At 48.3% G+C, this 25,705-nt stretch overlaps 1 protein-coding gene across 2 annotated transcripts; it reads left to right on the forward strand.

Annotated features, from left to right (window-relative positions):
* Nucleotides 1–325: 325 nt before the first annotated feature.
* On the forward strand, nt 326–25,046 carry LOC106862885 (tetraspanin-15-like). 2 transcript variants are annotated; one of them, XM_014892117.2, is made up of 8 exons: nt 326–468; nt 4,129–4,314; nt 9,576–9,650; nt 11,426–11,521; nt 14,155–14,268; nt 16,812–16,865; nt 17,439–17,555; nt 23,700–25,046. In XM_014892117.2, the coding sequence occupies exons 1-8, from the start codon at nt 388–390 to the stop codon at nt 23,934–23,936; spliced, it is 960 nt and encodes a 319-aa protein (XP_014747603.2). In that variant the 5' UTR covers nt 326–387; the 3' UTR covers nt 23,937–25,046. The 2 variants fall into 2 exon arrangements, with proteins under 2 accessions (XP_014747603.2, XP_088035981.1); XM_088179855.1 differs by lacking the exon at nt 14,155–14,268 and having other exon boundaries at nt 339–468.
* Nucleotides 25,047–25,705: the final 659 nt, after the last annotated feature.

Consider the following 25,705-nt stretch of genomic DNA (forward strand, 5'->3'; position numbering starts at 1 on the left):
TTGAGACGAATTAAAAAAAAAATCAAAATCCGAGGGGCTGAAAAGGATCAAAATCTGAGTGGGATCCGAAAAAAATCAAAATCCAAGGGGATCAAAAGATGAAAATCCGAGGGAATCAAAAGAAATTCCAGAGCTGTGCGTAGCTCGGGGGAAGGCTCAGGAGCGCAGGTGATTCCTCGATTCCTCCCGGGACAAACCCGGGATAATCCGGGATGGAAAATCCCCTTTCCAGCCGCGCTTTCCCCTCTGCGGGCAGGAACTCCCTCCAAGCCCGCGGCCTTTCAAGGGTTAAGGCGGCCGCGCTCTGCCCCTGCCGGGCGGAAATCGGCCAAGTTCAAATTCCCCGCAGGAATTCCAGCCGGGAATGAGCCGGCAAGAGCCGCGGGGATGGCGCGGACCTGCCGCGATTCCCACTTTTATTATTACGGCATCAAATTCGCGCTCTCCGCCTACGCCACGCTCTTCTCGGTACGTGCTTTTCCCTTTTCCCCCCATTTCCCCCCTATGTTTTCCCGTGTTTTCCCACCTTTATCCCGCTGTTTCCCCACCCCCGCGGGGCGGATTTGGCTTTTCCAGCCCCTCTCGTGTCCAAATTTCCCTTTCCCAAAGCCCCAAATCCTTGAGGAAAACCCGCGGAGCCTCCGAGCCCCCAGGGCCGCCTCCAAACTGGGAAATTTGGGGCTGTTTGGCCCCAAACTGGGCAGTTTTTTGCTCCAAACTGGACGATTTGGGGCCCCAAACTGGGCAATTTTTTGCTCCAAACTGGGCAGTTTTGGGCCCCAAACTGGGCGATTTTTTGCTCCAAACTGGGCATTTTTGGGCTCCAAACTGGGCGATTTTTTGCTCCAAACTGGGCATTTTTGGGCCCCAAACTGGGCGATTTTTTGCTCCAAACTGGGCAGTTTTGGGCCCCAAACTGGGCGGTTTTGGGGTGAACCCGCGGGTTTTGGGGGGGTTTTCCAAGCTCATCCCCCCCCATCGTGATTCCTTTGGGGCAGCGATTCCTCTTTAGAGCAGAGAAAAAACCCGCGGAAATTCCTATTTTTTTTCCACCCCCTGCAGACATGGAGGGGGTTTGAGCCGCGTTTTTGTGGGAGAAATTCCAAATAAAGCGAATTTTAGGCGGCTTTGAAGCCCTGAACTCTGCTCGGGGCGGGATTTCTGGGAGGTGCCAACACCTGCGGGAGAAGGGAGGGGAAAACCAGGAATTCCGCCCACTTTGGGGGTCTCTTTTTGGGGTTGATTTTTGCGAAATTATGACTTTATTTCCAAATATTTCCTCCCCGGGGTTAGATAACTCCGGGGTGGGGTTGATTCTGCAGGTGTGAGCACAGAAATACCTCCGCAGGTGCCCGGAAATGATTTTAATTTCGGTTTTTATTTCTTTTTGAGCCGTGAATGAACTCGGCCCAGCCCTCGTGCCTGGGGGCTTGGGCCGACGCCAAAAATCACCAAAAATTGGTGGTTTTTTGGGAATATCTTCCAGATTTCCCAGGCTCTGTTGGGTGGGAAAGCTCCGAGGGGCCAGACCTCTGTGACATTCCCAGAAACCCCCAAAATTCCAGATTTCTCCCACGTTTCTGGCTCAGGTTGGAGTTTTGGGTGAGATTTGTGCAATATTCCAAAAAAAACAGGAGCCAAATTCCCAAGGAGCCAACCCCGCTCAATTTGGGGTTTCCCAGAGGTTTCTGGGGTGTTGAAGGACCAGCAGGATTTTCCTCCCAGTTCCACTTTGGGAATCATGGATGAACCCTGGGACAATTCCCAGATTTTGGGGGAATTCTGGGAGAGCTCCACAGGGAATCCGCCACTGAGAGGCTCGGATTGGTCAAAAAAACGGGAAAACAACCCCCCAAAAAAAACATTTCTGGGGGCTCCAGGCCCTCCAGCCTCCATCCCTGGGGTGTCCCCAGGCGGACATTCTGCTCCAGGGAATCCTCGGGAATTCTGCGGCTCCTGGGAGCCTTTCAGCCTGACCTAATTCCGGCCTCATTTGCATAATTGCAACCCAATTAATTCCAAGCCTCGTTAACCCTGTGGACGGGGCCGGGATGTTTTTCCCAATAAAAGCAGGATTTTGTAGGAATGCCCTTTGGAAATTGGACTCCTTGGAATAAAATCCTGAGGACTGGGGTTGGCGATTCCCAGTTTTCCAGCCTGTGGAAAATCGGATTTCGAGCTGGTGGATCCTTTCCAGGGATTTCATTACATCCAGAAAAATTTGGGAAGGAGCCTGGGATGAGCTGGAAAGCGGCTCTAAACCAGGGAATTTGGGGTTGGTTTTAATCCAGCAGAGCAGAGATTTGGGATTTTCTTTTCCCAAAAAACCCCCTCTCCTTCCCTTTCCTTGGAAAATCCAAAACTATAAAAAATACGGAAAATTCTTTTTCCACAAAACAGAGAGCAGATGTTTCAACTGACCCCGCTAAAATTCAGGATTTTGACATTTCCTCTGGACAAAAACGCCATTTCTGCTTTTTCCTCTGGGAAAAAAAGAAAAGGCCATTCCCAACATTCCTCCTGGAGGAGCTCACTCCAGGAGAGCTTTTCCAAATTCCCAATTCCCACCTGACCTCGGGATGAGCCAGGACCTCCTCCCACCCCAGAGCTGGGTGTTAATTATTCCCTATTCCTTAATTGCTCCTATCCCAATCCCACGACTCCGGGACAGGGAATCCCACAGGAATGGGGCCTGACCTGAGTTTAAATTAAACCAGGAATGTTCTGGATCCCTGGAATTGTCCAAGGCCAGGCTGGAGCATCCCGGGATAGCAGGAGGAGCTTTGAGGTCTTTTCCATCCCGACCCATTCCAGGATTCTCCAGAAGCTCAGGAATTCGATGGGATCAGCTCAATATTTCCATGGGGAATGAGAGGGGTGAGCCCATCGCATGAAAACCGGGAAAGGGAAAATCCCGGCATGAAGCAGCTGCTGTGCAGCCTCGGGAATTCTGCGCCCATTCCATTCTCCAAGGATGTTTCTCATCCCTGGAAAAGCCATTTTTAGGCACTTCCTGTGCCCATCCCGAAACCTTCCTCAGATTTTCCTGCAGGGAAGCGAAGGCTTGAAGGTTTTCCGACCTTTGGGAATGTGTTGGGAATGCTGGGATTGATTGGAGCTGGGTGTGGAGAGAAGGAGGCTCTGAGTGCTCCAGGAGCTTCAAAATGGGTGGAAATTAGGGAATTGTGGGGGCTCAGAGCCAAGCAGAGAATCCAAGAGGATCCAGGCAGGGAGAACCTGGAAAATCCTGTCTGGAATCCATGGATGGATCCAGGTGGATCCATCACTGTGGGACATTCCTGGTGTGGGAAGTATCCCTGATATCACGTTACCCCAGACAGCTCCTGGGCTGTGGAACATTCCAGAGCCGTGGGGATTTTCCTTGAACATCTCCCACCTCCCCCTCTCCCTTGGAGACTTTTTTCCCATCCTGAATCCTGAAAATCCTGAAAAGCCCCAAATCCCTGAAAATCCCAAAAATCCTGAGTACCCCAAATACCCCAAAAAATCCCCAAAATCCTGAAACCCTTGAAAATCCTGAAAACTCCAAAAACCCTTCAAATCCCCAAAATCACACTGCAGATCCTGGTGTTGCTGATCTTGGGTGTGGGGATCCTTGGATATCTCCCACTTTCCCATTTCTCTCTGAGAAATTTTTCCCACCCAAAATCCTGAAAACCCCAAACCCCTGAAAATCCCAAAAATCCTTCAAATCCTGAAAATCACACTGCAGATCCTGGGGCTGCTGATCCTGAGCGTGGGAATCCTTGGGCATTCCCACTTTCTCCTTTCCCTCAAAGACTTTTTTCCCACCCCAAAACCTGAAAACCCCAAAATCCCAAAACCCCTGAAATTCCCAAAAATCCTGCTGCAGATCCTGGGGCTGCTGATCCTGGGTGTGGGAATCCTTGGGCATCTCCCACTTTCCCATTTCTCTCAGAGACTTTTCCCACCCAAAACTCCCAAAACCCTGAGATTCCCAGAACCCCCCTGCAGATACTGGGGCTGCTGATCCTGAGCGTGGGTATCCTTGGGCATCTCCCACTTTCCCCTCTCCCTCAGAGACTTTTTCCACCCCAAATCCTGAAAATCCCAAAAATCCTTCAAATTCCCAAAATCTCGCTGCAGATCCTGGGGCTGCTGATCCTGGGCGTGGGGATCTATGCCGAGGCGGAGCGGCAGCGGCACAGAACGCTGGAAGGAATTTTCCTGGCTCCGGCCGTGCTGCTGCTCCTGCTGGGAATCACCGTGTTCCTCGTGTCCTTCGTGGGAATGCTCGGGAGCCTCCGCGACAACCGCACCCTGCTCCGCACGGTGAGGATCGGAGCGGGCCGGGAATTCCCTGGATCTGGGCTCTGGGAGGTCTCCAGGAGGGAATCCCATGGATCCGGGGTCAAATTTACATCTGAGGGGTCTCCAGGAGGGAATTCCATGGATCCAGGGTCTGGGAGGGTCTCCAGGAGGGAATTCCATGGATTTAGAGTCATCTCCATGGTTCGGGAATCCTGGGAAGGGAATTCCATGGATCCAGAGTCATCTGCATGGTTTGAGGATGCCAGGGAGGGAATTCCATGGATCCAGAGACAAAATGTCTGGGAGATCTTAAGGAGGGAATTCCATGGATCTGGAGTCATGCCCGTGGTTTGAGAATCCCAGGGAGGGAATTCCATGGATTCCGGTTCTCCACGATGGTTAGTGGAGCCCAAGGAGGGAATTCCATGGATCCAGAGTCTCCACCATGGTTTGGAGATTCCAGGGAGAGAATTCTGTGGACCTCAGTCTAGGAGGTCTTAAGAGAATTCCAGGGATTCAGAGTCAAAACTTTGTCTGGGAGGTCTTAAGGAGGGAATTCCATGGATCCGGAGTCATCTCCATGGTTTGAGAATCCTGGGGAGGGAATTCCATGGATTCAGATTCTCCGCCATGGTTTGGGGAGCCCACGGAGGGAATTCCCTGAATCCAGGGTCAAAATTAAGTCTGAGAGGGTCTCCAGGAGGGAATTCCATGAATCTGGAGCCACCTCCATGGTTTGAGAATCCCAGGGAGGGAATTCCACGGATTCAGGGTCACCTCCATGACTGGGGGATCTCCGGAAGGGAATTCCATGGATCTGGAGTCATCTCTGTGGTTTGGGAATCCTGGGGAGGAAATTCCATGGATTCAGATTCTCCACCATGGTTTGGGGAACCCAAGGAGGGAATTCCATGGATCTGGGGTCACCTTCATGGTTTGAGGATCCCTGGGAGGGAATTCCATGGATTCAGGGTCACCTCCATGTCTGGGGGATCTCCAGGAGGGAATTCCGTGGATCTGGACTCCCCACGGTAATTTCCCTCTCGAGGTCCATGCTGGGATGTGAATTCCTAAGGGAAAGGGAATTCCAAAGGAAAAGTGAATTCCCAAGGAAAAGCGAATTGCAAAGGAAAATTGCCTCCCCCTGCCTGCCCAGCCTGGGTTTTTGGGAGGTGAAAAGCCGGGAATTGCTGAGGACAGGAAGGAGCAGGAGAGGGAACGGCGCAGTCAGAGCCTGGTGCAGATCAGGAATTGTCCTTTCCAGGATAAATCCCGGGAACAAAAGCAATCAGGGAAAGAGGCACTGGAGGAGCTCTTAGAGCTGAGCTGGGCCTGGCAGCTGCGGATTTTGGGGTTTTTATGGAAACAAGCAGGAAAATTTGTTCAAAACGATCCGGGATTTGTGTTTTAAAGGATCTGGGCTTGTGTTTAAAAGGATTCAGATTTGTGTTTTAAATTATCTGGGATTTTTGTCTAAAAGGATCCGGGATTTGTGTTTCAAAGGATCTGGGATTGTGTTTAAAAGGATCCAGGATTTGTGTTTGAAATGATCTGAGATTTGTGTTTTAAAGGATCCAGGATTTGTGTTTTAAAGGATCTGGGATTGTGTTTAAAAGGATCCAGATTGGGATTTAAAAGGATCTGGGATTTTACTTAAAAGGATCTGGGATTGTCTTTAAAAGGATCCCAGATCTCTGTTTTAAAGGATCTGGGATTGTGTTTAAAAGGATCTAGGAAGTGGGTTTAAAAGGATCCATGTCCATGTTTAAAAGGATCTGAATTTGTGCCTAAAAAGATCTGGGATTTGTGTTTAAAAGGATCAGATTTGTGTCTAAAAGGATCCGGGATTTGTGTTTTAAAGGATCTGGGATTGTCTTTAAAGGGATCCGATTTGTGTTTAAAAGGGTCCAGATTAGGATTTAAAAGGATCTGGAATTGTGTTTAAAATTATCCAGGTCCATGTTTAAAAGGATCTGAATTTGTGTCTAAAAAGATCTGGGATTTTTGTTTAAAAGGATTCAGATTTGTGTTTGAAATTATCTGGGATTTGTGTCTAAAAGGATCCAGGATTTGTGTTTTAAAGGATCTGAATTTGGATTTTAAAGGATCTGGGATTGTGTTTAAAAGGATCTGGGATTGTCTTTAAAAGGATCAGATTTGTGTTTAAAAGGATACAGACTGGGATTTAAAAGGATCTGGGATTTTATCTAAACGGATCCAGGATTTGGATTTAAAAGGATCCAGGTCCGTGTTTAAATTTTAATTTGTGTCTAAAATGATCTGGGATTTGTGTTTAAAAATATTCAGATTTGTGTTTGAAATGATCTGGGATTTGTGAAAGGATTCGGGATTTATGTTTTAAAGGATCTGGGATTGTGTTTTAAAGGATCTGGATTTAAAAGGATCTGGGATTGTCTTTAAAAGGATCATATTTGTGTTTCAAAGGATCTTGGATTTGTGTCTAAAAGCATCTGGGATTTTATTTAAAAGCATCCAGGATTTGGATTTTAAAGGATCTGGGATTTTGTTTAAAAGAATCCAGGATTTGTGTTTTAAAGGATCTGAATTTGGATTTTAAAGGATCCAGATTTGGATTTAAAAGGGTCCACGTCCATGTTTAAAATGATCTGGGATTGTGCTTAAACCTGGATTTGTGTTTCAAGGATTCAGGATCTGGAGTCATGTTTTAAAGGATCTGGGATTTCTGTTTAAAAGGTTTTGGGATCTGTGTTTAAAAGGATCCAAATTTGCATTTAAAAGGATCTGGGATTGTGTTTGAAAGTTTTGGGAATCAAGTTTAAAAGGACCTGGATCCATGTTTTAAAGAGATTTTTGTTTTAAAGGATCTGGGATTTGTGGTTAAAAGGATCTGGGATCTTGTTTAAAAGGATCTGGAATTTGTGGTGAAAAGGATCCAGGATTTGTATCTAAAAGGATCTGGGACTGTGCTTGGAAGGATCTGGATTCATGTGTAAAAGGATTTGGGATCTTGTTTAAAAGGGCCTGGATTTTTGTCTAAAAGGATCCAGGATTGTGTTTTAAAGGATTCAGGATTTCTGTTCAAAAGGATCCAGGGTCGTGTTTAAGCCTGGATTTGTGCTTTAAAGGATTGGGAATCTTGTTTATAAGAATGTGGGATTTGTGTTTAAACCCAGATTTGCGTTTTCTAAAGGCTCTGGGGTTCGTGTTTAAACCCAGATATGAGTTTTTAATGAATTGGGAATTTTGTTTATAAGAATCTGGGATTATATTTAAACCTGGATTGTGTTTTTTAAAGGATCCAGGGTAATATTTAAACTTGGATTTGTGTTTATAAAGCTCTGGTATTCATGTTTAAACCCAGATTTGTATTTATAAGCCTCTGGGATGTGTTTTAAAAGATTGGGAATTTTGGTTATGAGGATCTGGGATTTGTGTTTAAACCCGGATTTATGTTTATAAGGATCTGGGATTTGTGTTTCAACCTGGATTTGAGTTTTTTAAAGGATCTGGGATTCCTGTTTTAAAGGATCTGAGATTCATGTTTAAACCCAGATTTGTGTTTTTAAAGAATTGGGAATTTTGTTTATAAGGGTCTGGGATTGTATTTAAACCTGGATTGTGTGTTTTTTAAAGGACGCAGAGTTGTGTTTCAACCTGAATTTGTGTTTTAAAGGCTCTGAGATTTGTGTTGGAACTTGGATTTGTGTTTATAAGGCTCTGGGATTCGTGTTTAATCTTGGATTCTGCTTTAAAGGATTGGGAATTTTGTTTATAAGGCTCTGGGATTCATGTTTAAACCTGGATTTGTGTTTTTTAAAAGGATCCAGGGTTGTGTTTAAACCCAGATTTGTGTTTATAAGGCTCTGGGATTCGTGTTTGAACTCGGGTTTGTGTTTATAAAGATCTGGGATTCATCTTCCAGAGGCTCTGGGATTCGTGTTTAAACCCAGGTTTGTGTTTATAAGGCTCTGGGATTTGTGTTTAATCCTGGATTTCTGTTTTAAAGGATTGGGAATTTTGTTTATAAGACTCTGGGATTCATGTTTAAACCTGGATTTATGTTTTTTAAAGGATCCAGGGTCGTGTTAAACCTGGATTTATGTTTTTTAAAGGCCCTGGGATTCGTGTTTGAACCCGGATTTGTTTTTCTAAGGCTCTGGCATTCGTGTTCCGAAGGATCTGGGCTTGTTTCTCCCCGGAGCTGTGGGATTCCCTGTGGAATTCTGGTGCCTGGATGATTTGTGGCTGCTCAGTGCCCGTTCGGGGCTGCTGGAAGCTCCATCCATCTCCCGCCCCCGCAGCGGCTCTGTTCCCATTTTTCCACAGGGAACAGGGAACAGGCCGTTCCCAACACCCCAAATCCTCGGGATCCATGTTCTGGAAATTCCAGCCCTGTGGGATTTGTGCTCTGGAGGTGCAGGAATTAAACGGCACCAATTTGGGGTTGGAATATCCAGGTTTGGGGATAATTAATGAGGAACAAAACCCTGGGGATCATTAAGGGAGGGATTTATCGATTCCCAAGGTTTCTGTGGGAATTAGCATCGCTTCTTGGGAATTTGGATTGATGAGCTCGTTAACGGCCACGTTAATTGAATTGGAATTGGGCAGCTCTTCCTGACTTAGCATCCAGAGCTGGGGAAAGATTTTTCTTGGGAAGTTTATCCATGAAATCCAGAATTTGTTTGGAGCTTTGTGCCAGGGGAGACTCTTGGGCTCCTTCCCAATCTCTTTCCGATCCCTTCCCGATGCTTTCCAATCCTTCCTGATTCCTTCTTGGTCCTTCCTGATCCCTTCCCAATCTTTTCCTGATCCTTCCTGATCCTTTTTGATCTCTTCCCAATCTCTTTCTGGTCGCTTCCTGCTCCTTTCCCAATCCCTTCATGATTCCTTCCTGATCCCTTCTCAATCCTTTCCCAGTCTCTTCCTGGTCCCTTCCCAATCCTTTCCCAATCTCTTCCTGATCCCTTCCCGATGCTTTTCAATCCTTCCCTGATCCTTCCCTGATCCTTCCCTGATCCTTCCCTGATCCTTCCCTGATCCTTCCCGATCCCTTCCCGATCCCTTCCCAATCCTTTCCCAGTCTTTTCCCCATCCCTTCCTGATCCTTTCCCAATCCCTTCCTGACCCCTTCCCATATCCCCACTCCACAGTGCATGGGGACACGGCCACCAAGGCAGAATTTTGGCCAAAATTCTGGGGAAAACCAGAATTCCGAGGAGGAATTCCTTGCTTCCGTGGTGTGCGGGCATTGGATCTGGATCCCAGATCTGGGATAATCCTTCCTTTTCTCATTCCAGTTCTTCTGGGTGCTCCTGCTGATCTTCCTGACGGAGCTGCTGCTGATCCTCATGGAGATCATCTTCGAGAGCAAGGTGGGAGCGAGGACGGTGCTGGGGTCACCTCTGGGGCCTGGAATTCCTGGAAATTCTATTGTCATTCCCAAAAATGGAATGGTCATTCCCAAAAGTTGAACGGTTATTCCCAAAAATGGAGTGGTTATTCCCAGAAATTGAATGGTTATTCCCAAGAGTTGAATGACTATTCCTGAAAATTGAACTGTCATTCATGAACATGGAATTGTTATTGCCGAAAAGGGAATTTTTGTTCCTGGCCATGGAATTGTTATTCCCGAAAATTCAGTGGTTATTCCCAAATATTGAATTTTTATTCCTGAAAATGGAATTGTCATTCCTGACCATGGAATGTTTGTTATTCCCAAAATTGGAATGGTCATTCCTCGGGATGGAACTTCAGGATGCAGACAGAGTTTTAAAGTTCAATTGATTTAAAATGAATTTGAATTTAATGGGATGATATAAAAAGTTAATTAACCCCAAACAATGAGGCGGGGGGGAGGGAGGGGGGAATGACAAATCCAACCTGGAATTGTGGGAAGCACAGATCTGCCTCTGGAACAATGGATGTTCATCAAACTCCCAAATCCCAGAATTAATTGGATTTCAGATGAAATCAGGAATTAATTCCGCACCTCCCAGCGCTCGTTATGCAAATCAGCTCTGTTGATATGCAAATAAAGCTGGGGGGATTAATGGGGTTGGAGTCCTGGAGAGGGAGGGAGGGAGGGAGGGAAAGGGAGCAGAACCTCAGAAGCTTCAACTCCCACCTGGAAAATTGCCATTCCCCAAAAATGGAATTGCCATTCCCGAAAAAGGAACTGGGATCAGCCTTTTTGGGGACAAAGCAGCAGGAAATGGGAGAAGCAAGGAATGTCTTGGTTTGGTGAAAACCACGAATGAAAATATTCCTGAAGTTCCCCAGAGCTTTTTGAGATTCCCAGGAATCATCCCCAGCACGTTTTCCCCATTCCCGAGTTCTCTCCCCATTCCCGCTCTTCCCAGCTTTGAATTTTCCAGTATTTTGAAAATGGAATTTTCCTCGTCCCTCCCTTTTTCCACCTTCTCCAAACTCAGGGAATAATTTCCTCTCCCCCTCTATTACCATTCTCGCCTGGTGATTTTTTGGGAATTACCATTCCCACCTCGTCGTTTTTTGGGAATTACCATTCCCGCCTGGTGGTTTTTTGGGAATAGAGCAGAGAATCTGCTTTGGCTCTGCCCTGGACACTCAGAGCCTCCCCAGGAACATTCCCAGGCATCCCTAAATTCCTTTTCCATCCAATTAGTACTTAATTAAGTCCTTGAAGTGCCAGCCCCAGCCCATCCACGCCATTCCTTGCTGGAATTCTGAGGGATTTCTCGGGATCAGAAAGGATCCAGGGCTCCGTGAGGGCTCTGCTCCCACTTGTGGAATATTTTTCCATGGATAATTCCCCTGTCAGAGCCCTTGGCCAGGGTTTAAAATCCCGGTTTTCCGTAGGATTGAGGAGTTTGGATTGTCATTCCCAAAAATTGAATGGCTCTTCCCAAAAATTGAATGGTTATTCCCAAAAATAATATCAAACTGGAATCAAATCCAGCGGAACAGGAAAAAATCAGGTGGATAAAAATTCCTTGGCCTGCCTGGATGTGCTGGGAATGGATCCAGACAGCTCCAAAATGATGGATTTGATCCCAGGAAATCACATTGGGACAGGGGAAAATTCCTCCTCCAGTGCCAGGTGTGACAAACCTGGAATGTTATGCTGTTTTCCCTGAATTTTCCCACATTTTGGGTTTCTCCATCCCAGATGAACGAGGTTTTCCACTCCAACATCCAGGAGGGAATCCGGCACTACTACGATGACCTGGACTTCAAAAATATCTTGGATTTTGTGCAGGAAAAGGTTTGGATGGGAAAAGGGGGAAGTTTTCCAAGGAATGGTGAATCCCATGCCCCATTTTCCCTGGATTTGCAGAGTTATTCCCAGCCCTGGGGTGTTTTCCTTGGATATTTTCACCTGGTTGGGTTTTCCGTGGGATTTCTTGCCCGGTTTTGCCTCCCTGAGCTCAGCCCAGGGGGATTTTTTTGGGGGAATTGTCCTGGGATTTGTGTGCCCTGGGAGGAGCCTCAGCTGCTCCAGGGCTTAGATCATGCTGGGATATTTCCATTCCCATCTTTTGGTGGGAAATCTCTGCCTGGAATTTTTTAGTCTCATCCCAAGGGAGGGAAAGAAATAAATTTAAAATCATCTCCAGGGGTACAAAAACCCTTGGAAAAATCCCTTTTCCCTGGAGTCCCCAGCAGCAGGACAGGCCCTGATTCCCATGGGAAAATCCCAGATCTGTGGGGGCTGGGAGGAGAGAATTCCAATCTTTCCATGGAATCACTGAGGTTGGAAAAACCCTCCAAGATCAAACCCAACCATTCCCTCACATCCCATGGGATTGGGAATTCTGGGATTGCTCCTGTGTTTGGTGTGGATATTTCTGGTGGGAATTTCTTGGCTCTGAGCATTCCTGAATGGGAAAATCCATGGAAAACCCCAAAATTTGAGGAAGGAATTCTGGGAATGTCCCAGGTGGGACTGGGGGAGCAGGGTTTGGCTTTGAGCATTCCTAAATGGGAAAAAACTATGGAAAATCCCCAAACTGGAGGAGGGAATTCTGAGAATGTCATAGGTGGGATTGGGGGAGCAGGGCCCGGCTTTGAGGCCAAGCTGCTCCCAGAGAATTTGGGATGTTCCCACCCCGGCCCAAATTCCCTCAGTTTTTCTGGAATCATCCCAAATCCCCAAATTTTATCCCTGGATTTGAAGCGAAGCAGCCTGGGAAGCTCCTTCCCTTTGGGATTTAGAACTTTGATTCCAGGGCTCCTCCTTGGCTTTGGGACTTTGGGCCTGGTCTGGCTGAGCCGAGCTCAAAACCAGGCTGGGAACCCTCTGGAGGCCTCGGATTTGGGGAAAGATTGGAATTTCTCCCAAGTTTTTCTCCAGCCTTCCCAGGACGAGGCTGGAATTCTGCGTGGGTGAGAAATGGAGCCGAGAATTCCCGGCCTTTACCAGAGCCCTGGGAATCCATGAATCTCCAGGAAAAGCGGATTTATTTCTGGGAATTCCTGCATCTACAAACAATCATGGATCAGGCTCCTTCTGGATGATTCCATGGCGTTTTTCCCACCATTCCATGGCGTTTTCCACCATTCCGTGGTGTTTTTCCAGCATTTTTCCCACCTGCTGCTTCCCTTTGGGATTTTCCTCCCCTTTTTCTGTTTCCAGCAGTCTTTGGGAGCTGGTCTCCCTCCCCGGCACAAGTGGGACCAAAAGAAATCCAGGAATTCCAGATGAGAGTCTGGGAATTGTAAATCTGTGCCTGGGATGGAGCAGGGCAGAAGGATCCCGAGAGTTTTTCCTGCTTTCCCTTGGAAAAGGGGAGCAGAGGGAAAAACCTCTCCCAAAATCTGCTCCTGGATGAGTTTTGTGCTTAAAAAACTGGAATCTTTTTCTTCCCCTGCTTTTCCAAGCACTCCAACCTTTCCTGGCCATTCCAGGCTTTTTCTTTTGGGGGAAAATCTCCAATTCCAATTGTTTTCTGTGAGGAGGGATGAGCTGGTTCGGAACAGGCTCATCTTTATTCCGTGGAGGACACGGAGTGACTTTGATTGGAATTTTTTTTTATCTTTGCTGCAGGAAACAAAGGAAAAAAAGGAGAATTTTTTGTTGTTGTTGTTTTATTTTTTCCCTTTGTAGCTGCAGGATTTGATCCCAGTTTATCCTGACGGGAGGAGAAATCCCTGTGGGGCTGAAGGGGATTTTGTGGGATGGCTCAGAGCCACCAAATCCATCCCTGAGGGCGCTGTCAGAGCCATCCCTGCCTCGGGAAAAGCTGGATTTGTCACCGGGAATTAAACCATGGAAGTGTGGCTGAGCTGATCCCAGTGATGCAGCCAAGGCCCGGGGAAAGCCACACTTGAATCCCTCTAAAATGGGGACAAATGGGAAAAAATTCCCACTTTTTTTTTACTCCAGCTTCCCTGGGAACAGGGAAAAGTTGGGAAATGGAGATGCAGGGAATTGGATTGGAATTATGGAATGGTTTGGATTGGATTGGATCTTAAAATTCCTCTTTTTCTATGGGCAGAGACCCCTTCCCCTATCCCAGGTTGTTCCAGCCTGGCCTTGGACACTTCCAAAGGATTCAGCTTCTCTGGGAATTCCATCCCAGCCCTTCCCCAGGGAGGAATTCCTTCCCGTTATCCCAATTAATTATCTCCCATTATCCCTGTGTCTATGGGAATCCATTCCCTGTTATCCCAGGGCCACTGGGCTCATTCCAAACTCCTTTTCCAGGATTTTTCCAGAGTTTCCAGGGCTGGGGAATTCCCTGGGAATTCCATCCTGCCCTTCCTCAGCCTCCCAGGGAGAGATTTCCCAACCCAACCCCAAATCCCTGTGGAGCGGGAATCCCTTCCCAGCTTTCTCCTGGAATTCCAGAGTTTTCCCAGCTCCCCCCTCCCCGTCTCCCTGTGCTTTTCCTGCAGTTTTCCTGCTGTGGAGGGGACGAATTCCGGGATTGGGAAGTGAACCAGTACCATGCCTGCAACGGCAGCGGGGCCCTGGCCTGCGGGGTGCCCCATTCCTGCTGCGTCCGCGGGGTGAGCCGAGCATGGGAATGCCCAAAATTCCCAAGAAATTCCCTCTTCCCGATGGCTTTTCTGCTCCAAGGGCTTTCTGCTTCATGTCATTCCCACCTGGAAAAAATTTTGAGGGAATTTCGGCATGAGAGGATGAAGGAGATGGAATAGGAATGTTTATTTATGGAAAACACCCAAATTCCCAGGAAATTCCCTCTTCCAGACGTTTTTCCACACCAATGGATTTCTGCTTTGTCATTCCCACCTGGAAAAAAGGTTTGAGGGAATTTCAGCATGAGAGGATGAAGGAGATGGAATAGGAATGTTTATTTATGGGTTAGTCTGAAATTTTCTGGGATCGTGGAGGCCAAATCCTGGGATAGCGGAGGAGTTTTGGGGAATTCCGAGGTTTCCAGCTGTGAGGTATAAAAGCTTTGGAAATGGATTATTTGGGAAAAGAAACAGCAGCAGCTTGGAAAGACTTGGGAATGTTCACCTAGAGAAGGGAAATTCCAGGGAAATTTTGGAGCCACTTCCATGGCCTTAAGGGGCTCCAGGAGAGCTGGAGAGGGATTGGGATAAGGGATGGAGGGACAGGACACAGGGAATGGGAAAATGGAGATGGAAATGGGATTTGGGATGGAATGAGGGTGGGGAGGGGTTGGGATGGAATTCCCAGAGGAGCTGTGGCTGCCCCTGGATCCCTGGGAATGTCCAAGGCCAGGCTGGAGCCACCTGGGATTGAGGGAATTGTCCCAGGGTGGCCCTGGATGGGATTTAAGGTCCCTCCCAACCCAAACCATTCCAGGATTTTGGGATCTGACTTGGCTCCATCCCAGCCTGCATCCTCCCCCAGTCCCGTTCCCATCTGGACACTGCAGGGTTTGGGAGTTTTTGGGATCCTGTTCCTGGTCCTGGCTCCCACCAAGGGGATTTTTGGGGAATGAAGGGATTTTTGGGGAATTTGCTGCTGGGGATCAGGAAAAGCTGGAATTCCAACTCCCCAGATGGAGGAGGGCTGCAGAGGGAGCAGAATTCCAGAGCCAGGAACTTCTCCTGGGGAGAATTCCCACATTTGGGAATCCAAACCAAGCTGGGATTTCGGTGAAGTGCTCCGAGCTCAGATTGTTTAATCCAAGCCTGCTCTTCCACGGAATCCATCCGAGGATAAAACCTCAGGATCCGGGAAAAATTCCAAATATCCCGGCAAGGCTGGAGAACTCCAAAAACGGCTCTGCGGAGCTCCGGATCTCCGGGAATATCAGTGCCGGATCCGAGCCCTGGCACAAGGAAAATTCCTCATCAATCCCTCCTTGTTCCAGGGGTTTTTAATGGAAAAAGAGGGAAATGTGAAGGGGTTTAATTATCCGTGTGGGCCTGATATGCAAATGAGATGCAGATTTGAGATCCTCTCTAATCAGGGCCTTGATTAATGACTCCCGAGGCTCCTGGAGATGGAATGAGGAATTCCTGCCGTGAGGATGCGCTTTTTGGGTATTTTTACACTCCTGTGGTTTTTTTTTTGTTGTTTTTTTTTTTTTTTTTTTTTTTTTTTTTTTTTTTTGTTTGTTTGTTTGTTTGGTTTTTTTTGTTTTTGTTTTTTTTGGGACAATTTGGCAAAAAAGAAAAAAAAAATCAACAGGGAGCAGAGAGAGGGAAAAATTCCATTAATCCAGAGGGGGAAAATTTTGGAAAGTTCTTGGAAATGCTCAGGGCCAGGTTGGAGCAGCCTGGGATTTTGGGAAATGTCCCTGATATGGAATGAGATTCAAGGCCCCTTCCCACCCAAACCATTCCAGGATTCCCTGAGCTGAGTCTGGAGGATGGTCTGGGAGGAAAATCCATTGAATCTATGGAATTTCCAAGAGGGAAAGCCCCCGGCTGTGGCTCTGACGCCTGGAGAGGTTTTTTGGGAAGTGAGACCTCACCAAAGGCTCTGGAATCTCCGGGAGAAGCGGAACTTGGAAAGGACCAAAACCTTGGGATGGATTTGGCCTCATTCGGTAAAGAATCAGCCCCAGAATTCCGGGAAAAGAACTGGGAGAGGCGAATCCCTTGGGAATTTCCTGACCTTTAATCACATCCAGAGCCACCCACAGGGACAATTCCCACTGTCCCAGGGTGCTCCAGCCTGGCCTTGGACATTCCCAAGGATCCAGGGGCAGCCACAGCTCCTCTGGGAATTCCATCCCAGCCCCTCCCCACCCTCATTCCATCCCAAATCCCACTCAAATCTCCTCTTTCCAGGTTTGAAGTCATTCCCTGTGTCCTGTCCCTCCATCCCTTGTCCCAAATCCCTCACCTGGCCCTGGAATGTGCTGGAAGCTCTCCCTGAATTTCCCTTCTCCAGGGGAACATTCCCAGCTCTCCCAGCCCGGCTCCAGAATCCTGGAATGGTTTGGGTTGGGATTTGCCCTAAAGTCCCACTCAGGGACACCCCAAAGTTAGGGAGACCAGGCCCCAATTGTCCCGTGCTGGGCACCTCTGGAATTCCTGATTTCATTTGGATTTCTGGCATTTCCTCATCACCTTTCCCGGGATAAATCTGTTCCCGTTCTCCACAGGTTCCCGGAGGAGTGGTGAACACCCTGTGTGGGTACCGTGCCCTGGACAAGGAGGTGACCTTGGAATTTTTGGGAATTTGCTGCTTCTTCTTCCCCAAATCCCAAAAATCCAATGCTCCATGCAGGAGTTCCTGTTCCCAAGCAAGGCTGGAATGCAGCTGCTCCAAACTCAGTTTTGGAGCTTTTCCCTGGAATTTTGGGCTACTTTTGGTGCCCAGGCATCCCAGCACAGGGATTCTCACCTGGGAATTCCCTTAACATTCCCAGTGGGGAAAAGGGCATAGCTCGAGGGTGGAGAGATCAGCCCAGGATCTGTTCAGGGATCCCCCCAGTGCAGAAATGTGGGAATTCCAATCTCGGAGAGGCCTCAGCTGAGGGAATTCGATGGTCCAGGATCTTTCCCAGGTCCCACTCAGGTCCCCAAAAGTTGGGATTTAATCCCAACAATGTTTGGACCTCAGCTCCGAAACTTCCTTTGGAAGTGTGAGAACTAAAACCTCTCCCCTTGGGGACAGTGATTTGGGCTAAAAAAAGCCCAATCCGAGGTTGTTCCTGACAAAACTCCTGGGAAAGCCGCGGTTCCTGGGAATACAGCAGGAATTTGGGATGTTCTCTCCCCTCTCCCAGCGCCTGGAGCTGCTTGGCACCATCCACGTCCGGGGCTGCATCCATGCCGTGGGGCTCTGGCTCAAGGACAACTTCCAGACCACCCTGGCCATTGTCTGCTCCCTGCTGCTGCCTCAGGTACGTGGGGGATCCCCCAGGTATCCTCTCCCACATTCCCAGAATTCCGAGTTGGAAAGACCCAGGAGATCAGGGATGAACTCCTGGTTTTGGGGTTTTCAGCTCCAGCCCTGACCAGTGGAGCTGGTCTGGGGTTTCAGCTCCTTTCCCTGTGCTGGAGGGTGGAGAAGGAATCCTTTGGAATCCCAATTCCCAATGGGATTTGTGGTTGGGGCAGGAAAGGTCATCTCCAGCAGAGCGGGCTCGGATCCCTCCCAGAATCCAAAATTTGGGATCCCAGAACGGCCTCTGGAAGCAAATCCAGCAAATCCTGCCCTGTTTGTCCTCCCGGCCCTCGGCAAATGGAGCAGGAATGGGACCCCGGATAAATCCAATCCCAAATTCTGCTCCGGATAAATCCCAATCCCAAATTCCGCTGGGTTTGCCAGGCCTTGGATCTCCCCTGAATTATTCCCAACCAAACCGTCGGGATTTGCGGTGGACTTGACCTTTTTTTTTTTTTTTTGGATTTATTTTGAGGTCCATGAGCAAAAACCTTCCCTTTTTTTGGCAGCATTGGGATTGCTGGGGGTGATGCTTCTCAGGGGTGGGGCTTGATCCCAACGTGAATGAAATAATTCCTGGTTTTATTGTTGAAATTCTTCCTGGTTTTCTGCTTGTACCAAAAGGCAGGAGGGGCTTGGACAGAGCAGCTGAGGGGGAAATTTGGGATAATTTGTCCGATCTGGACTTGGGGCTTGCAGATGGATCAGACACGATCCCAAGGCTGGGGAGCTGTTCCTGGCTGTCATTCCCAAATTTTTTGGGAGTGTTGCCTTCCAAATGAGAATTCAAAAAGGCAGGAATGGGGGGTAAAAAGGGCTGGAATGGGACTTAAGACAGCCAATCCCAATTTATCTCATCCCAGTCCATCGGCACCACCTCCCACAGCCTCATCCATTAACAGCCAGCTGCTAATTGGGAATGCTGGGGAGAAATCCACGGGAATGCCAAGCCCTGATGGATCTGGAGTGGTGCCATTATTTGGGAATGCTGGGGACAAATCCCCAGGAATGCTGATGGATCTGGAGGGGTGCCATTAATTGGGAAATCTGTGGGAATGCTGATGGATCTCAGCACGAGCTCTTCCCACAGAGCTGGAGCAGCTCGTCCTCCCCATCTGCTCCCAAATTTCAGCACTTGGAAGATGGATTGGGTTGGATCCTGCCAGGATTTGGAGGGAATTCAGAGGGAAATGGTGCTGCCAGGAGCTGCCAGTGCTGCCAGCTCCCATTCCCGAAATCCGTAGGGAGAGGATTGGGTTGGCCTGGAATTGCAGATTCAGGCGGGAAGGGGTAGATGTGAGGAGGGGACAGAGCTGGGAATTTTGGGAAGAGCGCAGGGATTGAGCTGTGCCAGCCCTGCCCTTTTTCCCACATGGAAAATGTCCCTCGGTTGGATCCAACCTGCTTGGCGGGAAATTTCCTGCAGGGAAGGTTGGGATTCTGTCCTGGAATTCTGATCCGTGTCCTGGGATTCTGATCCATGTCCATGGATCCTGAGCCCAGCTTTGGGGTTTTCCCCACTTTTCCTCATTATTCCTCTTCCTTGGGGTCAAACTTTGGCCTTGGCTGAGCTCCAGGGCTCCGAGGTTGAGGATCTGAGCTTGGTTCCTGTCCCTCATTCTGGCATCTCAGCTTTTCCTTGGATCTGGGCAGAGCACTGGCTCTTGGATGCTGGAAAAATGATCCAAGAAGGGAAGTTCTTTCTGGCTTGGAGCCACTGGAGAGTGGGAGTTCTTGTGTTCTCTTCCCACCTGGAAATGATCCCACCTGACCTTCCCAACCCGTGGGAAGTGCCGGAATTTCCAGGTTTTCTCTGCTTTTCCCATGTCTGGGTGGGAGCCTGAGACACAGGAGAGATGGAATCAGGCTCAGGGAAAGCTGATCCTGCTGGGATTGGCTGTGACTGGAGACCTGGGACAGGGAAAATCCTGCCTGGATCCAGCACCGAGGGGGAGCTGCTCCCGAGGGAATCCGGGATGCTCTGAAATCCAGGAACATCCCTGCCTTTTTTAAAGGGCAAACCCCAATCCCATTTTCCCCAGTGTTTTCCCTCCATTCAGAGTGTTGCACAAACTCCACCTCGATCCATCCCCGGAATTCTTTTTTTTCCCATCTCCCAGCAGCCCCAAATTCCCATATTCCAACCCCAGCTCCTTGCCCTTCATCCCACACATTCCCTCTCACTCCCAATGACCTTTTCATCCCAAAATCCCCGCCGTGGCCTCGGGCTGGCTGTGTTTTAATCATGGAGCAGCCCCGGATTTTCCAGCGGGAGCAGCCGAGCTCATCCATCCTTTTCCTGCCTCCGCCTCCGCGTCCTTCCCTGCCTCCCGCAGGATTCTCCGCGGGGCTGGGGACGTGCTCGGGCTGGAAATGAGGAGCAAAACCTCTGGTGTTTTCTTCCAGCAGCTTTTAGGGAATGCGGCTCCAGCTCCTTCCTCCCTGGACCTTTCCAGGGATTTTTTTTCCCTGGTGTTATTCCAGAGAATCCTGGAGTGGTTTGGGTTGGGAAGGACCTTCAAGATCTGATCCCAGCCCTGCCATGGGCAGGGACAATTCCTGGGACAATTCTCACTGTCCCAGGTGGCTCCTGCCTGGCCTTGGGCATTCCCAGGGATCCAGGGGCAGCCACAGCTGCTTTGGGAGTTCCATCCCAGCCCTTTCCCACCCTCATTCCTTCCCAATATCCCATCCAAGTCTCCCCATTCCCAATGGGAAGCCATTCCCTGTCCCTCCATCCCTTATCCCAAATCCCTCCCCAGCTCTCCTGGAGCCCCTTCAGCTCCTGGAATGTGCTGGAAGCTCTCCCTGGAATTTCCCTTCTCCAGGTGAACATTCCCAGCTTTTCCAACGTGGCTCCAGAGGGGCTCCAGAATCCCGGGATCATTCCCTGCCCCTCTCAGCCACTGCAGTAAAACAGAAACAGCAGCAGGCAAACCTTTGCAATCTTTGTTTATTCCCTTAAAAACTGGGAATTTTTCCCATCCTGAAGAAGCAGAAAGTGCCGCATCCAAAGGAAAGGAGAGCAATCCCTGGAAGGTCCCTGCCGAGGGCTCCCATCCATCCCCAGGAATTCTTTTTCCCTCTGCCCCATCCATCCCCAGGAATTCTTTTTCCCTCTGTCCCATCCATCTCCAGACTCTGCATTGCAGCCGTTCCCTCCCCGGAGCGTCAATCCCGGAGATTGACGGCTCCATTCCGTAAAAAAATGCAGAATTATCCTCGAGCTGAGTGTTTTCCAGGCCAGCATCTTCATCTCCTGGTGACAGGGATGGAAAATGTTCCCTGTGCAAAGGGAACGTTTCCTTGCAAGATTAATTTGGGATTTGTTTGCTCTCAGTCCCTCGGGGATTCCTCGAGTGGCTGCTGAGTGTTAACGGAGTGGGAAAAGGGAATAATCGGGATTTTTCCACCTGACTTCTCCATAAACCCCAATTTAGGGAATGAAAAGTCAAAAAAGGAGGGAAAAACCCCACACTTTGGGCCTTGGTAACTCTGGGAATGCCTGGAATGGTTCAGCGTTCCTGGTGAGCAGGATGCGGCCAGAACTTGGGAATGTTCCCACATTTCCATGGAAAAGGGTTTTTTTTTTGCAGGGAATTTTCCTTGCTGGAGTTGGGCACAGCCCATCCCTAAGGGAAAACATCCATGGACTTCCAGGCCCTTTTTTCACTGGAAAATAATTTGAAAATGGAAGTTTGAGTCTTTTCCTTCGTTGCTTCCCAAACTTCCCGAGCCCTTTTTGCAGAGGAGGAAGAGAGGATCTGTCCCTCACTTCCAGGGAGGATTTGGGGTGATTCTAGCCCCAATTCCCAGTGGAAAACTGATCCAAAGGAACCAATTGAGACACCACAAGCAAAGCTGGGTTTTGGGATGGAGCTGAGCCTTGGAATTGTATTCGGGAGACAGGAATCAGATTTGGAGGAATCATGGAATTCTTTGGGTTTGGGAGCATCTCATTCCATGGGAATCATGATGCCTGTTGGAATTTTTTTTGATTCCCTCATGCAAAGCTCCCAGGATTTATTTGCAGCTTTTCCGTGGATTTGCACCTCCTGGGCACTCAGCCTGAGAAGGGTCAAATTCCAGCCGGGAAGTTCCCTAACTTCCAGTGGCAACAATTCCCAAGCAGTTCTTCCAGATCCCCATCCCAGAAAAAAAATTTTCATTTTTCCAGCCCCAGCTTTGCTCAGTTTAGTTCCCGTTTTCCCCCCCAGTGACTCTTCCCGAGCTCGGCAGTGCCGTAAAATCCATGGATCCGCCAGCGCTCCGGGAAAACACGGTGCCCTCGGATATTGGATACATCCATAATTCCTGACAGCTTCCGCCGTTCTCATTAAGCAGGAGAGGGAATTTAGGGCCAGGCTGGGATGGGAATGGGATCGTAACTCAGTGGCAGTGACGGGTCTGGGATTTGGGATCCTGGCCGAGGGCTCTGGATGATTTGATTCCCTTCCAGAATTCCCCATTTTCTCTGGGATTCAGGATCCTGACTGAGGCCTTTGGATGATCTGATTCCCTTCCAGAATTCCCCATTTTCTCTGGGATTTGGGATCCCGATCAAGGGCTTTGGATGATTTTATTCCCTTCCAGAATTCTTGATTTTCTCTGGGATCCCTCAGCAGGAGAAGCAGGAGGGATCACTGCCCTAGACCAGCTTTGTTTCCATGGAATGCAAACACAAATCTTTCCGGGAGGGAAAAATTACAAATTTGCCCTGAAATCCCTCCTTCCAAAGGTTTTTCTGGCTCCACAGGAGCGGGATTTTAATCGGGAGTGATGACAGTTTAATAATGGGAATGAGGCTGCAGCTTGACATCCGTGGAAATGGGATTGGAAAGCTGAAATTCTGAAGGATTTGCTGTTGGATGGGGATCGGCACAATCTCGTTATCCCAGCAGTGTCTCCGGGCTCTCCCCAGAGCTCCTGGAATGTCAGAGCTGTTCCCAAAAATCCCACACAGGATGTGGCAGCCTCATTCCCAGAGAATTCCAGACTTTTCCCTTCAGCACCTTCAGTGCTTTATCCAACCCTAAGGGCAGGAATCCCAAAATTCCAGGAGCTGGGAAAGCCCTGGAACCAGCAGCTGTCCTTCCCAGGGCTGGGATTGATCCCATTCCCAGGGATCAGCTGGGATAACAACAACCAGGAATCCCTGAGGATCCGTGGCAGGGACTGGAAAAGTGGGAATGGGGCAGGAGCCAGTGAGGGCTCCAGGATGGGCTCAGAGCTGGGAGAACATTCCCAAGGATGGGATTTTCTGCTTTTTCTGGCTTTGGGAAGCTGTTGATCCAGGGAAATCCCCGTGGGATCCATATCCAGGGGGATTTGGGAAGGGAAAATTGATGTTCAGCCAGTTTGTGTGGGTTCTGTGCAAGGCCCAGCTGCTCCCAGTGCTGGGAGAACATTCCCAAGGATGGGATTTTCTGCTTTTCCTGGTTTGGTGAGGCTGTTGATCCAGGGAAATCCCCTTGGGATCCATGTCCAGGTGGATTTGGGAAGGGAAAACTGATGCTGAGCTGCTTTGAGAGTGGCCTCTGGGTGAGGCCCAGCTGCTCCCAGTGCTGGGACAATATTCCCAAGGATGGGATTTTCTGCGTTTTCTGGGTTTGAGGAGCTGTTGATCCATGGAAATCCCTTTGGGATCCACTTCCAGGTGGATTTGGGAAGGGAAAATTCACACTGAACCAGGAATCTGGAGCCCCTCTGCTCTGGAGCTGGGCCGGGAGACCTGGGAATGTTCATTGGGAGAAGAGAAATTCCAGTGAGAGCCTCCAGCACATTCCAGGAGCTGAAGGGGCTCCAGGAGAGCTGGGGAGGGATTTGGGATAAGGGATGGAGGGACAGGACACACAGAATGGGAAGATGGAGATTTGATGGGATTTTGGGAAGGAATGAGGGTGTGAGGGGCTGGGATGGATTTCCCAGAGCAGCTGTCCAAGGTTGGAGCCACCCGGCTCTCAGGGAATTCTGGGATCCATGGGATGAGCCCCAAACCCTTCCAGGGTTCCATAGGCAGCTCCAGACGGGATTTTGGGAAGAAATGTTGGATATCCTTGGAATATCCAAGCGCAGCTGGATTGGGAATTCCCTCCCACAGGTGCTGGGCCTGGCCATGGCCTGGCTGCACTGGCAGCAGCTCAACGAGATCCATTCCCGCCTGGATTGCGTGGATTCCCGGCTGCCGGAACCGCGGGATCTCAGCTTCGCCTCCCTGGATCTCCGCGGCGCTGGGTGGTGCCTGTGCCTGCCCAGGGAGGGCGGATACGTCCCGGTAAATCCCGGGAATGAGGAGGAGGAGGAGGAGGAAGGAGCCGCCTGCAGCAGCAAAGTGTGAGGAGGAGGAGGAAGAGCGGAAGGTGGAAAAAATGGGATTTTTCCTCTCAGCTCCCGAAGTTTCTCTAGGAAAATTGGAAAATAATGGAATTTTTCCTCTCCGCTCCTACTGGGAAAACTGTAAAAAAGTGGGGTTTTCCCTCTCAGCTCCCATTGGGAAAATTGGAAACAATGGGATTTTTCTTCTCAGCTCCCTTTGGGAAAACTGGAAAATAATGGAGATTTTCCTTTCTTTGGGAAAATTGGAAAATAATGGGATTTTTCTTCTCCGCTCCCATTGGGAAAACTGGAAAATAATGGGATTTTTCCTCTCAGCTCCTGAAGTTTCTTTGGGAAAATTGTAAAATAATGGGATTTTTCTTCTCAGCTCCAGTTGGGAAAACTGAAAAAACAGGAGGTTTTTCCTCTTAGCTACTGAAGTTTCTTCGGGAAAATTGTAAAAAAATGTTTTTATTTCCTTTCAGCTCCTGAAGTTTATTTGGGAAAATGGTAAAATAATGGGATTTTTCTTCTCAGCTCCCTTTGGGAAAAGTGTAAAAAATGGGGTTTTTCCTCTCAGCTCCCGAAATTTATTTGGGAAAACTGTAAAATAATGGGATTCTTCTTCCCCACTCCCATTGGGAAAACTGGGAAATAATGGGGTTTTCCCTCTCGACTCCTCAAGTTTCTTTGGGACAACTGGAAAATAATGTGATTTTTCTTCTCAGCTCCTACTGGGAAAACTGGAAAATAATGGGATTTTTCCTCTCAGCTCCTTTTGGAAAACTGTAAAAAATGGAGATTTTCCTTTCTTTGGGAAAATTGTAAAATAATGGGATTTTTCTTCTCAGCTCCAGTTGGGAAAACTGTAAAAAAATGAGGTTTTTCCTCTTAGCTCCTGAAGTTTCTTTGGGAAAATTGTAGAAAAATGTTTTTATTTCCTTTCAGCTCCTGAAGTTTTTTTGGGAAGATTGTAGAAAAATGTTTTTATTTCCTTTCAGCTCCTGAAGTTTCTTTGGGAAAATTGTAAGATAATGGGATTTTTCTTCTCTGCTCCCACTGGGAAAAAATGTAAAAAAATGGGAATTTCCCTTTCTTTGGGAAAACTGTAAAAAACGAGATTTTCCCTCTCAACTCCTGAAATTTCTTTGGAAAAACTGTAAAATAATGTGATTTTTCTTCTCTGCTCCCTTTGGAAAACTGTAAAAAATTGAGATTTTCCTTTCTTTGGGAAAACTGTAAAAAATGGGATTTTCCTTCTCAACTCCCACTGGGAAAAACGTAAAAAAATGGGGATTTTACTTTCTTTGGGAAAACTGAAAAACAAAAATGGGATTTTTCCTCTCAGCTCCTGAAGCTCCTTTGGGAAAACTGTAAAAACTCTGGGAATGCCTGAACCCTCCCTAGACTGCGAGGGGGGATTTTGGTTTTTTTTCCCAATAAATGGAATTTCCGTCATGTTTTCCTCGTTGGGTTGGGGGTGGAGTTCCCGCTGATTTCCTGGGAAATCATGAAGGAAATCCCAGGAATTCTTAAAATCAGGATGGGTTTGATATTCCCGGGATGGAGGAAATTCCCTCTGCTGGACCAGCTTAGGAATTTTGCCTATCCCAATAATTTGGGTTTTCAGCCCAAATTCATTGATCCAGGTGGGAATTCCCTTGGGATCTGGGAATTCAAAACTGGGTTGCTGCCACTCTGGAGTAGAGGAATTTCAAAAAAAGGAAATTTATCCAAGAAATGTGAGATTTTTCTCCCCCAAAAATGTGGGGTTTTATCCCCCCAAAATGT

Source organism: Sturnus vulgaris, chromosome 28 (assembly GCF_052056855.1).
Source record: "Sturnus vulgaris isolate bStuVul1 chromosome 28, bStuVul1.hap1, whole genome shotgun sequence".
Taxonomy (NCBI): Eukaryota; Metazoa; Chordata; class Aves; order Passeriformes; family Sturnidae; genus Sturnus; species Sturnus vulgaris.

Bases quoted from the DNA above. Each gene is read 5' to 3' on its own strand.
- LOC106862885 (XM_014892117.2), top strand. From the start codon at position 388: ATGGCGCGGACCTGCCGCGATTCCCACTTTTATTATTACGGCATCAAA. The intron at 9,651-11,425 runs GTGGGAGCGAGG...TCTCCATCCCAG, and splicing joins AGATCATCTTCGAGAGCAAG to ATGAACGAGGTTTTCCACTC. The intron at 17,556-23,699 runs GTACGTGGGGGA...TCCCTCCCACAG, and splicing joins GCTCCCTGCTGCTGCCTCAG to GTGCTGGGCCTGGCCATGGC.